This window comes from Ictidomys tridecemlineatus, chromosome 6, assembly GCF_052094955.1.
Source record: "Ictidomys tridecemlineatus isolate mIctTri1 chromosome 6, mIctTri1.hap1, whole genome shotgun sequence".
In the NCBI taxonomy this organism is placed as follows: domain Eukaryota; kingdom Metazoa; phylum Chordata; class Mammalia; order Rodentia; family Sciuridae; genus Ictidomys; species Ictidomys tridecemlineatus.
In genome coordinates, this window is record NC_135482.1 from 60,889,977 (window position 1) to 60,904,534 (window position 14,558).

At 49.8% G+C, this 14,558-nt stretch overlaps 1 protein-coding gene and 1 pseudogene across 1 annotated transcript; both read left to right on the forward strand.

Moving 5' to 3' along the window:
- Positions 1-10: 10 nt before the first annotated feature.
- LOC120888817 (small nucleolar RNA U3) lies at positions 11-197 on the forward strand (annotated as a pseudogene).
- Positions 198-2,661: 2,464 nt separating this feature from the next.
- On the forward strand, positions 2,662-7,817 carry Gpr84 (G protein-coupled receptor 84). The gene is made up of 2 exons (XM_005325081.4): positions 2,662-4,541; positions 5,378-7,817. Exon 2 carries the CDS (start codon positions 5,383-5,385, stop codon positions 6,565-6,567), a length of 1,185 nt encoding a protein of 394 aa, XP_005325138.2. The 5' UTR covers positions 2,662-4,541; positions 5,378-5,382; the 3' UTR covers positions 6,568-7,817.
- Positions 7,818-14,558: the final 6,741 nt, after the last annotated feature.

Sequence of the window (14,558 nt, forward strand, 5' to 3'; positions counted from 1 at the left end):
TCCCCAGCCCAAGACTATACTTTCATTTCCATAGTTCATTGCTAGAGACGTTTCTCTGAACAGGTAGAGCACCAGAAACCACAAGGAATAAGTACAGTGTTGTCACCTGAGCATGAAACACGGCTCTTGGTGTTGCTTTGCTGTAACTGCCATTTGTTATTAGGAGGTTAAGAGGAAGAAGGTATCATCTGAGTAGTTTCTGGTTTCTTTCTTTCTTTCTTTTTAATTTATTTTCAGAGGACTTTCTTTTACTTAATAATTTATTTTATATATTTATATGCAGTGCTGAGAACCAAACCCAGTGCCTCACACATGCTAGGCAAGTGTGTACTACCACTGAGCCACAGCCCTGGTCCAGTTTCTGGTTTCTTGATATATTTTAGCTTTCTTCCTTCTGACTTTTTTACCAGTGTTAATTTTTCTGTAAACTTGTACTATGGTGTCTTTCTTCCTTCCTTTCTTTTTTTTTTTTTCTTTCTACACTGGAGACTGAACCCAGGTCGGGGCTCTATCACTGAGCCACATCCCCAGCCCTTTGAGATACGGTCTTGCTACATTGCTTGGAGCCTTGCTAAATTGCCCAGGCTGGCTTCAAACTTATGATCCTCCTGTGTATCTAGGATTACAGGTTTGTGCCACTGTATACTGCAAACTGGGATTATTTTTCAGTTTATTATTATTTTTTAATTTTTCTGATTTTTTAAAAATATTTTTTCTTAGTTGTAGAGGGACACAATACCTTCATATTATTTATTTTCATGTAGTGCTGAAGATGGAACCCAGTGCCTCACACATGCTAGGCAAGCCCTTCGGTTTATCCATCCAAAGGCCACAATAGTGATCTTGTTGGTCCTGTGATGGCCACTTGTTTGGAAGTCTATTGGTCAGTGAAGGGATGTAAAGCCTTAGCCACTGGGTAGAAGTTCCCATGTGGGATCCAGGCAGGGTTTGATTAAAGATAGGGGAGCCAATATCTTTATTAAAGTTAGCTGGGCATGGGGCTGGGGTTGTGTCTCAGTGGTAGAGCACTTGCCTAGCATGTTTGAGGCACTGGGTTCAATCCCTGGCACCACATAAAAAAATAAATAAAATAAAGGTATTGTGTCAATCTGCAAATAAAAAATTTAAAAAAATAGATGGGCAGGGCTGGGGATGTGGCTCAAGTGGTAGCGCGCTCGCCTGGCATACATGCGGCCTGGGTTCGATCCTCAGTACCACATACAAACAAAGATGTTGTGTCTGCCGAAAACTAAATCATAAATATTTAAAAAAAAATAGCTGGGCATAATAGTGCATGCCTATAATCCCATCGACTCAGGAGGCTGAGGCAGGAGATCACAAGTTTAAAGCCATTCTCAGCAGTTTAGTGAGGCCTTAAGCAACTCAGTGAGATCCTGTCTCTGATAAAATATAAAAAGGGCTGGGGATGTGGCTTAGTGGTAAAGGGCCCCTGTGTTAAATTCCCAGTACCGAAATAAAGAAAGAAAGAAAAATAAAATACAAGAATAAATCTGATTATAGATGGCAGAAAAAAAAAATCGAGATTTGAAAAAAAGCAGTGTCTAGATCTTTGAGTCAGCCAGAAATGATGAGTGGAAAGTTAGGTGGGTTAGTCCAGATTGGGTAGTGAGAGTAAAAAACAAAACTGAATTCATTATTTACTTCTTTCATTAAGCCTGTTCCTCATCCCATATCCTCTATCCTTTTTTTTGGTGGGGGGATGCTGGGATTGGAAACTGGGGCCTCACACATAGCATGCTAAGCATGTTCTCTACCACTGAGTTGTGTGTGTGTGCATGCACGCTGATTCAGAGTAGCAGCATCCATGTAGAGACCAGAGATTCATCCGAGTTCTTCCATCTTCCTAACCTCTTCATCCAGTGGCTCACCCTAAATAAGTTTTATATATATATAAATTTTTTTTTTTTTTTTTTTGGTGGTGGTGCTGGGGATGGAATCCAGGGCCTTTTGCATGCAAGGCAAGCCCTCTACCAACTGAGCTATATTCCTAGCCCTTATTTATATTTTTAATATTTTTATTTTTATGGGCACCAGGGGTTTGGACCCAGGGTACTTAACCACTGAGCCTCATTACCAGCCCTTTTATTTTTTATTTTGAAACAGGGTCTCACTAAGTTGCTTAGGGCCTTGCTAAATTGCTGAGGCTGGCTTTGAACTTGTGATCCTCCTGCCTCAGCCTCCTGAGCTGCTGGGATTTATAGACATGTGCCACCATGCCTAGCTATTTAACTTATTTTTATTTATTCATTTTTTACCATACCCGGGATTAAACCCAGTGGTGCTCTACTACTGAGCTACATCCCCAGCCCTTTCTATTTTTATTTTGAGACAGAGTCTTGCTAAATTGACCAGGCTGACCTCAAACTTTCCTCCTCCTGCCTCATCCTCCCATGTCACTGGGATTACAGGAGTGTACTGCCACTTCTGGCTAAATAAATCCTATTTGACTTCTTAGTGACCTCTGAAGCCCGATGTTGTTCTCCATTTCCACACCACTGTCCTAACCAGAACTGGCTGCATCATTTGTGGGGCTTAGTGCAAAAAAAAAAGCAAGGTCCCTTCCTCACAAAGTATCAATAATTTTGAGACAGTGACTGAAGAACATTAAACCGAGCACCAGACTCTTCTTTTTTTTTTTTTTTTTTTAATACTGGGGATTGAACCTGGGGGCACTTAACCACTGAGCCATATCTCTAGTCCTATTTTGTATTTTATTTAGAGACAGGGTCTTGCTGAGTTGCTTAGTGCCTCACTTTTGCTGATACTGGCTTTGAACTTACAATCCTCCTGCCTCAGCCTCCAGAGCCACTGGGATTATAAATTCACCACTGCACCCAGCAGCTCCAGACCCTTCTAAGTGTGGGGCAATGACACTGGTGGCCTGGTCCTAACACAAGTGCTTTCTACCTCTATCTGAGCTGGTGCCTCTTTACTGATCTCTCTCTCTCACTCCTGGCCTGCATGCCTTCACTTTGTACAGCTATGTGAGGGCAAATCTCTCTAAAGACTTCCAAAACTCCAACTCCTTAGCATGATAAGCAGGACCTTCTTGACCCCTCCCTTGCTCACCTCTCTAGGCTCTTCCCTGTTGTCCCACCCTCACACTCCTGGTGGCTTCTGCCTGACACTGTTCTATGCATGCTGTTCCTTTTGTTTGGACTGTCCTATCTATCATCCAAGAACACTGTTCATCATTCAGAACAACTCAGGCCAGTAGTGGTACCACACTCCTGTAATCCCAACGACACGGGAGACTGAAGCAGGAGAAAGGAGAGTTTGAGGTCAGTCTGGGCAACTTACTGAGACCCTGGCTCAAAATTTTAAAATAAATAAATAAAACATGCTGGAGATGTAGCTCAGATGCTCTTGCATTCAATCCTCAGTACTGCAACAAACAAACATCGCTGTGCATGGTGGTGCGTGCAGCGGTTCATGAGGTTGGAAGACTAGCTTCAGCAAATTAACGAGGCCCCAAGCATTTATGGAGACCCTATCTCAAGACAAAAAATAAAAAAATAAATAAAAAGCACTGGGGATGTGACTCAGTGGTTAGGCACCCCCGGGTTCAATCCTGGGTACCAAAACAAAACAGCCAGAAAATGGTACATACTTGTAGGAGGCTGAGGCACGAGGATCAGTTGAGCCCAGGAGTTTGAGGCCAGCTATCTAGAAATCAACCAAAAACAGATGGCACATCAGATTTGGTCCATAGGCCACAATTCACTAACCTCTGATTTAAGGAACTAAATGAGCCTTTATACATTTACATATCTTTGTCCACAGCTAGAATACGCATGAGGCCTTGGATCATTCCTTCTAATGTCCCCAGTATCTTGCTCAAAGTCTGGTGCACAGTAGATACTCAATAGAGATTTGTGGAGTGGACAGATGAATGAATGAATGATTAAACAGGAGCTTGGGTGCCTATGGGAAATGAAGCCATAATCCCAGATGCCCCATTTTCCATCTTTTTTACCCAACTCCATCTCTCACATGTGCTAGGGTATCACATGGGACCCTCTGACCTGAACCACCTCCAAATCCTGGACAGAAGACAAGCAGTGCTACCCCTAAACAAGCCCCAGGCTTCTGGGGAGCCCAGAGTTGCTCCTGAAAACTGGCCTCATTTTTGGAGTGGCCCAGATGACGATGCTGCCTCCAGGTCCAACCGTTCTCTGCAAGGATCTTCTAAGTGTCCTACCAGACAAAGAGAGGAAGTAAGCAGAGTGCACGTCTAAGGAAGGAGAAAGGAAAGAGTGAAACAACTCTGGAGTAAAAAATGGGGAATTTCAACAGAGCAGCCCAAATTTCACTAGCTAAAGCAAAATGAGTAGGACCAACCGGAGGTGGGGAAGGAAGTGGCTGAGGTTGGGTAACTGGGGAGTTTCTTATTTTCTTAGTCTGGTATAATAGGAGACAGGAGAACAAGCTACCTCCTACTTGAAACCTGACTTTGCACTGCTTTGGGGGTGAGTTGGACTTCTTCCCTTGGAGAGAGAATCAAAGACTGGGAGACTCAGGTGAGCACTTTTTTTGGGGGGTGTATGTTTACTTTGTTAGACTTCTCATTTCTCACATGGTAACTCATAGATAAAACTGAGGTCTGTGAGTACGTGTAACAGAGGGGAGCAGAGGACACTCCAGCAGCCTCTTAAGTACAAAGATGGGACTCCTGAGTAGTCTTTGGGAATGGGGGAGGAATAAGGAAGGTGGAGGGTGCTGGGTTTACTGAGAGCTTCTGGATTTATGTGGGGGCAGACAAAGACCTGAGACATTTAGAAAAGAGATGTCTTTGATAAGAACTTGGGGAAAATATTTGGGATTGGGAAAGGACTAAGCCTAAGGGAGAGTTGGGGACCTTGAGATGAAGAGGAATGAGAATGGTTTGGAGGATGGTGAATTACAGTGAGCTCCAGGAGCACACTCCAGTGGCCAGGGCTCAGAGCTGCTCAAGAGACCTAAGTCAAAGCCTGGCATGTTGGCACCTGCCTATAATCCCAGTGATTTGGGAGGCTGAGGCAGGAGGATCACAAATTCAAAGCCAGCCTCAGCAAACACGAGGCACTAAGCAACTCAGTGAGACCCTGTCTCTAAACAAAATACAAAATAGGGCTGGGGATGTGGCTCAGTGGCCGAATGCCCCTGAGTTCAATACCCTATACCCACCTCACCTCACCAGCAAAAAAGGGCTGGGGATGTGGTCCAGTGGTTAAGCGCCCTTGGGCTCAATCCCTGGTACCAAAGAGAGAGAGAGAGAGAGAGAGAGAGAGAGAGAGAGAGAGAGAGAGAGAGAGATCAATCTAGTGCAAAGGCAGGTTCTGACTCGGGTTTCCTCTTGCACTCCCTTCCCCTTCAGCCTCCATGATGAGGAACACCTCTGAAGCCAACTTCTCCTGCTACCATCAGTCTGTGCTGGGCTATAATTACTTTGCAGTTACCTGGGGGGTGGTGGTGGCTGTGACTGGCACTGTGGGCAATGTGCTCACCCTGCTGGCCTTGGCCATCCAACCCAAGCTCCGGACCCGCTTCAACCTGCTCATCGCCAACCTCACCCTGGCGGACCTGCTCTACTGCACCCTCCTCCAGCCCTTCTCCGTGGACACCTACCTCCACCTGCGCTGGCGCACTGGCGCTACCTTCTGTAGGATATTTGGACTCCTCCTTTTTGTTTCCAACTCTGTCTCCATCCTCACCCTCTGTCTCATTGCACTGGGACGCTACCTCCTGATTGCCCACCCGAAGTTCTTTCCCCAGGTTTTCAGCACCAAGGGGGTAGCGCTAGCACTGGTGGGCACCTGGGTTGTGGGTGTGGCCAGCTTTGCACCCCTCTGGCCCGTTTACGTCTTGGTACCTGTGGTCTGTACCTGCAGCTTTGACCGCATCCGAGGCCGGCCTTACACCACCATCCTCATGGGCATCTACTTTGTGCTGGGGCTCAGCAGCGTGGGCATCTTCTATTGCCTCGTCCACCGCGAGGTGAGGCGAGCAGCCCAAGCGCTCACCCAGTATAAGCTGAGCATCCGCAGCACCCATGTGGCGGGGACCAGTGAGGTCATTCCTGGTCGCTTCCAGGAGCTTGACAGTGGGCTGGCATCCAGAGGGCTCAGTGAAGGGATCTCATCTGAGCCAGTCAGTGCTGCCACTACCCAGACCCTGGAAGAGGGCTCATCAGAAGTGGGGGACCAGAACAACAGCAAGGTAGCTAAGCAGTTGGCAGAGAAAAACCCTCCAGAAGCTTCTTCCAAGGCCGGGCCAACTAAAGGAACCCCAAGAGCTCAGGACTCTCCGTCAGAGTTTGGGAAGGTGACCCGGATGTGTTTTGCCGTGTTCCTCTGCTTTGCCCTGAGCTACATCCCCTTCTTGCTGCTCAACATCCTGGACGCCAGGGTCCAGGCCCCCCGGGTGGTCCACATGCTGGCGGCCAACCTCACTTGGCTCAATGGCTGCATCAACCCAGTGCTCTATGCAGCCATGAATCGACAGTTCCGCCAAGCCTACGGCACCCTCTTAAGACGAGGGCCCCAGAGTTTCCGTCGGTTCCATTAGAAATGGGTCCCCAGCAACCAGAATCCCAAATGGTCTCTGGAGCCAAAGTGGCCAGCTGACATGAGAACAAGTGACGGTCAGACCTGTGGGCATTTTTACAGTCCGTCCCCAAACCACGGTTCTCCATCCCTTGATGAATGATTCAGCCCTAGGCTGCCCAAGGAGCACCATTAATTATTAATAGGTGAATTGCATGTTTTGATTTGTTTGTGGTGCTGGGGATCAAACCCAGGGCCTTGTGCATGCAAGGCAAGCACTCTATCAACTGAGCTGTATACCCAGCCCCGAACCCTTTTTACTTTTTATCTTGAGACAGGGTCTTGCTAGGTTGCAGAAGCTAGCCCCAGACTTGGGGTCTTCCTGCCTCAGTCTTCCATATTGCTGGGATAACAGGTGTGTGCCACCATGCTCGGCTAGATGACATGCTTTGAATGCTTGGTTGTACTCTCTGAGCAAGAAAGAGAGAGGCCAGGGTTGGAGCTGGAACCTAATAAGTGAGAATGTGGGGACCTATGTCAGAATAAGGATAAAGAACACCTGGCTAGGGACAGAGCCTTCATCTGAGGGGTGTCCCACTCATAGAACACGGGAAGTAGTTTAGAAGAATGAGCTTGCAGGGCTTCGGCTCAGTGGTAGAGCGCTTGCCTAGCCCCTGTGAGGCAGTGGGTTCCATCCTCAGCACCACATACAAATAAATAAATAAAATAAGGTTAAAAAGAAAGGGTTAGCTTGCCTTTTTTTGCTTAACTTCCCAGAAATGATCTCTGCCCCTAACAACTGCTGCCAGCATCCCCCATCTCCACAAACAGGTTTATTCTGCTCAAAAAAGTTTGGTGATCCAGCTTGGACACCCACTCCAGTGAACCCAGCTGCCCGCCCTGCCCTGTGCAAAGGGAAGAGTCACTGATGAGGAGCCCTGGCTCTGGGAAATGGAACTGAGCTTTGCTAAGGCAAAAACAGGCTTCAGCCCCCCCCCCCCCAGTAGGGTCTCACTCTTTGCAGCTAATTCACCCTGTGGCAGGCCATTTACCCCATTATCCTGGCTTCTGAAACAGAGCAGAAACCAAGAGGGCTCTGGGGCCAGAATAGCGGGGAGACCATACCAGCCCTTTCCTCCAGCCGGACCTACACATCCTGTGGCTGTGGGCATGCTCACGCACAGCGTGAGAACACTTGCGGCCACCAGGTGACGCTGGTTCTCTGTGTTTTCCTTTCTGGCTTTCTGCTTAAAGACAGAAAAAAAAAAAAAAAAAAAAATACCAGCAGAACTGCAAGTCCAGTCCAGAGGTCAGAGACCCAGGGATCTGCACCCGCCCTTTCTCCAAAAAAAAAAAAAAAAAAATACAGGAAGAAAAAAGAATTGAGACCTTTTAATTTTTCATGAGCTATTCATTATCTCTGGTGGGCAGCGTGGGAGAGCAGGGTGAGCACTGTGGTGGCACTGGGGGTGGCATATGAGGTCAGGCTGGCACGAATGCGGAGGCTGAGAATTGTCCCCTTCCTAACCACAAACCCGCGTGGGTTGAGAGCACAAGGGAAGTCTGGAGAGATTCAGGCAAGGACACAAAGATCCAGAGTCCAGGTGGACAGATGGAAACCCTCACATGCCACACACCTCTAGGGCCCAGGAATCCTGTTCCTAATTTGGAACCTGCATTTCCTGGTGTCCTCCTTCCACAGAGATCATCAACAGTCAGGTTGATGCTACTGAGGCAGGTGAACTGCAGGACCAATGAAGAACATCAGCTTGGGAGTGCAGAAGAGGGTTCCACTCAAGGCTTGCTGGGAATCAGCTCCATGAACTTGAACAGATCTCTGGACCACTCTGGGCCTTAGGTTTTATGATCTGCATAAAGGGGAGGGGACTCTTCCTTGAACCTACTGCAGTTCTAAATCCTGCAAATAAATTGTTTTATGTAATCCTCACAAAATTCCTGTGAAATATTTATTATTATACACATGAGAAGACTGAAGCATAAACAAGTTAATTTTGTGCAAGGTCAAAGGGCTGGTAAGTGATCTGACCATGATTTGAGGGCAGTCATGTTACCAGCACACATGGCTAACCACTACAGAACAGCTGCCTTGCTAAAACTAGGATCAAGTGACCAGATATGCCTAAAAGTCTGTCCTACTCGGACCTTCTAAGATTCTGAAAGTTGATGACTCTCTGAAGGGTTGTAAAAGGGTTTACTTTTCATATTCCTTGAAGGCAATTCAAAAGCTTCCTCAAAGTAAAAGGGAGCAGCAATAGGGACTAAGGTTAGACCGCAGGAAGGACTTCCCAATTAGCAGTCACTGGAAAAATGAATCAGGTGACGTTTTTAGGGGTAAAAATGTGAAAGAAGCTCTGGAGTCCGAGACCGTACAGAGGACAGGTATTAGCAAGAAGGCAACCCTCTCCTTTCTCACCCTTAGCAGCCCTAGACACCCACCCCTGGCCCGGTAAGGGCTGGATAAGGGGAAAGAAGCAGAAGAAAAGCAAGGCTTTCTTCAGGTGCTGTCTCCCCTGCGGATGTGCGTGGCGCGTGTCCCTGCACTAGGTCCCCCGTGACTCGGGGCAAGTGTATACGTCTGGGAGCCCTGCGTGCTCCTGTTTGTGAGGGTGTCTGTCTCTGTCTCTTTATCTCTGTCAGCCTCCCGCCCGAGCCCAGCTCTATCGCTGACTCTGACGCGGCTTCTCTTTGTCTCGCTCCATCTGCCCGTCCCTCCCGCAGGCTGCACGCACGCTCTTTCCCGGCTTTCGCCTCCGCTCCCTGCTCGCGCCGCCCCCGCCCGCGCCCGAGCCCGAGCCCGAGCCCGCGCCCGCGCCCCCGCCTCCGCCTCCCGCCTCCCTCCCGCTCTTGCTCTAGCGCACACTCTCTCTCTTTCGCTGTCTCTTACAGGCAGATTTATGGTCAGCCCAGGGCCTTTCATTGGCCAAGCGCTGACAGGACTTGATTTAACGCCGTCTCTCATTGGCTGAGCTTGACAGGCCGATTTACGAGTCTCTCTACCATTGGCCAAACCGTATTGGCCCTGATTTATGGTTCGGTGGCTGCGCGGGCGGGGGGGGGCGCAGCTGGGGAGTGAGGAGGCCCCTCCCCGCGCCGCCGAGTTCCTCCCGCTCTACTCGCTCGCTCTCCTCGCCTCCCCCGCTCCTGAGGAGCAGGGCTCCCTCTACCTGTTCCTCCAGCCCCCTCCTTGCCCGTCCGTCCGCTGGGAGGGGAACGTGGGGCAGGGTGGCGGTGGGAACGGGAGCGGAGGGCCGGGTCTGAGGGGTCCGGTAGGGGCAGGGTGGGGACACTGAAGTCTAGAGCGAAGAGGAAACTGAGGGGGCCCCCAAGGTGACAGAGGAAGGTTGAGGGGCGGTGGCCCTGGGAGAGCGGGGAAGGCCTGACCGGAGAGGGGGCGCGTCTGAGGGACAAGTGGGCGGAAGCGAAGACAGACAGCGGGCACCGAGGGGCACTTCAGACCTCACTGTCCCAGTTGGACGAGAGACAGATTTCCTTTTCAGACAATGGCTGCAGGGGAAAGGCTTAGAGGAGGGAGAGACAGGGATAGGCGAGGAAGGATCACTGAAAGGTAATAGGAAAGAGAAGCCATGGGGAGGCCGGAAGTAAGGTCGACTTTTTTGGGGGGGCGGGGAGGCGTGAGAAACGACTGATGCCCAGAGGAAGTTTTGAGAGAGAGGCTCCCACGCTCCCATTGGCTTCTGCATGGGGACAAGTGAAGCGCCTCCCCAGGAGATGTTCTGTTTTCTCCAGGCTGCCGTGGGCTCCCCATTCCATGTGCCTCACTCCTCCCCCTCGCTCACCTCCCCAGTTAAATTTATGAGTTCAGGATTGGCCTTCAGGAATTAGGAATATTTATGCTTCTTTGAGATTGAGGTTTGGAGGGTGATAAATAGGGGTCCATGGGTGTGGGGGGGTGCAGCTGGGGGCTCCTGTGTTTAACCTGGCTACTTTCCCAATGCCCCCACCCACCATTCCTTCTCATCCTGAGCCAGAGAAGGAGCACTCCTGGGGAATGGGTTTTGGGTTTCGCTATCAGGAAGGAGGCTTGATTATCCTGGAGAGCTCCCCTATCCCACTCCCACCCCCACCTCAGAGGTCTGCAGAGCTTTGCAGCAGAAAGGATTGAAGGCAGATAGGGAAAGAACTTTTTAAGCATCCTGGCATTCATAGAGCCCCTGGAGTGAAGTTACAGCATTTCTGCAGAAAATAGGGAGAAGTCTGTTTCCCCTCTGTTCCCCTAAACTCAGTTGCCTAGGAATAGGGGAGAAGGGCCAGGAAATTCAAAGGCAGGTTTCTCTAACATGTCACTTCCCTCACAGGGAGAGGAAGATTTGAAACCTCCCACCCCCCAGAGACCACAGCCTAGATCCCTGGGAAAGGAGGTTAGGAATGTGGGCTCTGAAGCTCCCAGGAGCTTCAGGCCCCAACCTGTCCACCCCCACTGCTGGCTGCGAATTAAAAACAGCCAGTAGTTCTGGACACCCCTTGCCCTGGGCCTCCAGGAAATGAGGGAGGGAGGAAGGATCTGCATCTGGACCCACATGCCTTGGAGAGTTCTTTTCCAAAAGCCGCATCTGTGACCCCTAATCCAGTAAGAATGCTTATTCTGGGCCTGGGGATATAGTGAACAAAGGGATGGGCCCATGATATAAGGGAGGTTTAAGGAGACTAAAGAGCTGGGGAGGAGTTGCCCTGCCCCCACCATCCCCTCCCTCTACTCTGGCCTTAGCAAGGATGGTCACAGTGCACATGTGAACACAGGAGACTGCTGCCTGGAGTGGGAGGAGGGAGGGAGAGAAGGGTCTAGACTGGCCCTTTAAGAGCCACTTAGGGTCAGAAAGCTTGGGCTACAGAGAGGGGAAGGAGCTGATGTCAGAAGACGGATGGGCAGCAAGATGGGGATTGATGCTAATGGGGGAGTTAAAGCTAAGTACCCAGACACTCAGAGGGCAGAACTGCAGATCTGTCTTCCTTATGCTCACCCCCCTCCCAAACCAAGGCTGTAAATCTGCCTCTTCAATTGGGGGAAGGGGAGTAAGGAAAAAAGAGGCTCTTTTCTCCCTTTTCCTGTTTTTTTTTTTTTTCTTTATGCAGCCCCCTAGATCTTCTCCCAATCTCTCATCCCAATCCATGATCTCTTCTCACTAAAATATCCAACTTTTGGCTTTTTATAAAAAATTGAGAGAATGGCCTGGCATGGTGGCACATACCTGAAATTCCAGCCACTGGGGAAGCTGAGGCAGGAGGATCTCAAGTTCAAAGCCAGCCTCAGCAATTTAGGGACACTCTGTATCATAATAAAAAATAAGCTGAGTGTGGTGGTGCATGCTTGTACTCTCAGTTAAATTTGACTTGGGAGGCTGAGGCAGGAAGATTCCAAGTTCAAGGTCAGCCTTAGCAACTTAGCAAGACCCTGTCTCAAAATAAAAAAATAAAAAGGGCTGGGGATGTGACTTAGTGGTCAAATGTCCCTGGGTTCAATCCAGGGTTTAATTTTTTTTTTTTTTTTTTAAGAGAATGGTTTCAGCTTGCAGAGGAATGTGAGGAAATTTGTCCTCAACAGAACCCATGTAGGACAGGTTGATGGGATTGTGGTGAGAGACTATAGATTGGAACTTCCTGGTTGCCTCGGTTTCTCTTCTTTTCACCCTATTTTTACCAGGACAGTAGGATGGGGCAGGATGTAGGATGTTTTATGTCAGGCTTGTGAAAGCCCCTGTCACTGAGATTCTAGAGGGATTGGCGCTCAGCCTCCAAGGGCAGTTAGGGAAGTTGTGGGAGCCCTCCACTGAAGATATACGATGTAGTTTCTCAGAAACTACTGGATCATACTGTTCCCTCTTGAGCACCCACCCTATCTGTTGAGTGGAGGTAACTTCAGGCCAGTCATGGATTTGCTGTAAAAGCAGGGTCCCTGGCTGCTCCTTATGCCTCTCAGGAAAGAGATGGGGATTTCAGGGAAAAAGGTCTTAGAGGGGCTAAAGCTGGTAACCCGTGGCCAAATTCTAATTCTTTTTCAGATGGGGCTGTATCTCCCACCCTTCAGGACTGTCACTTCTCTCCCTGTTGGCAGTCTGGGCCTGTTCTGGAGAAGACTCTATGTTAGGGGGCAGCCCCTCTGTATCCCATCTGTTGCAGTATTATACCTGAATTTCTTCCTAGTCCTAGAAACAGTTGGTGCCTGATTGTCTCTGGTTTCTAAGTCCTCCTCCTTATCCATAAGATAATAATCCTAAAACAGGGATCTTATCTCTTCTCTCCTTCCAGGCTCTCCTTCATAGGCCAAAAATCACCTCAGAGTCATCCTCTGTTTTCAGCCTTCAGAGACCAGGGCGCAAGCAAGACTGGCACAGCAAAAGTTGGGGGCTGTGAGCAAGAGCCACTGGAAGCCAGCCTTCCAGCCTCCCATCACAGGGAGGTCAGCCATTGCCCTCTGTATGCTTCTCTATACTGGTGATAAATCCTGTCTTTGTCTCTCCTCTGACCCAGACCCCAGGCGGGCTGGGGGTCAGAGGCTGGAGGAGGGGTCAGTAGGGAGGAGGGGGAGATACAAGGAGAGTGGGAGGAGAAGACAGACAGGAGCAGCTGGTGGGCAGGCCTGGGGGTGGACAGTAAGGGGCTGGGGCCTCTTGATTCTGTGGATTGGTAGGCATTCCAGCAGGCCTGCATTCCAAGTGAGAAAGTCAGGATCCCTGAGATGTGAAAGTACCTTCAGAATGGAGCTTCAGGATTCCTGGGGTACTGCGGGTGTTGGTATGGGGTGCCTCAAAGAAAGAGGCTGCTAAAACAAATGGGAGAATAATGTTGTGGGAATCATCACTATCCCCATCTCAGACCCCTACTCTACATACATGTGCTTCGTGCACATGCGCAGGCACACAGGATTTATGGCCTGTCAGCAGGAGGGAGCCCAGGAGAGCCAGCCTACCCCTAGCCTGGCCCCTCCCCAGCAGTCTTGTCTTGCTGTGATTTTCCTGTCTCTGTCTCTCAGTTTTTCTCTGTTCCCAGCCTTGCTTGCTTTCTTTGTGTCACTTTCTCTCCTTCTCCTGGTTGGTTATTCTTGCTCTCAGCCTTTGACTCTTTGTCTCTTACATTTCCTCCCTCCTTGTGTTGTTCTTCCTGTCTTCTTGTACCCCTCCTCTCCTCTCTTCCAGTTCCTTAGACTCTCCATCTATCTCGCCTCTGCCTCTCTTCAGTCCAGCCATCTCCCCTACCTCAGTTCTCCCATGAACCCTGTTCTGGCTGGGGTAGGAGGACTTTTGGGAGTCAGGTTGCAAGGAGAGATGGGAAGGAGAAAAGAGGCTCTGAGGAGTCCTTGCTGTGATGGGAGGTCTGAGAGCATTGGATTTTGCTATGGTGTGGAAGTAGAGGAAGGGGAGGCCGGGAGGTGACTAGAGAGACGCACAACTAAGGGAGACAAGAGATGGACAGAGGGCAAACAGTAAGGAGAGAAAGGCAAGGACTCTTAAGAGGGTTTTGTGAAGTCTGAGGGGAAGAAGCTGAGAAGCATCTACTGTCTCATGTGAGACAGATCCAGAGACAAGGTCTGGAGACCCTGCCAGACAAACAAAAACACACTGTCCACCATACAGCCACAGTCCTGGACGCTCTCGCCTGCCCAGGAAGTTGTAGAAGGCCTCTTTATCCTATGCAGACAGTCTTGAAGTGCTGGTTCCCTCCCCACTAACCTCCTCCTCTGCCACCTCCCTTTCTCCCCTAGTGAGAATGACATCAGCTCTGGCTGCCGCTGTCCTCAGCAGCCTTGCTGATGTACTCTCCCAAGGGTGCAACAGAGGCCAACCACCTCTGCTCCACCCATTCATTCTCCAGCCCAAGAGCCAGGAGCCTGGGGTTACACAGCCCAGCCCCCTGCAGTGGGAGTGGGAAGAGGCTGTACCAGGAAGGTGGCTGCAGGAAATGGTGGGAAATGAGGGGGACATGGGTACCAAGGAGAGGGAGAGGAGCCTGAGGGGGGCACTTGAGGAAGAGAAGCTG

Excerpts from the sequence above, each read along its gene's own strand:
- Gpr84 (XM_005325081.4), top strand. The coding sequence starts at position 5,383 with ATGATGAGGAACACCTCTGAAGCCAACTTCTCCTGCTACCATCAGTCT.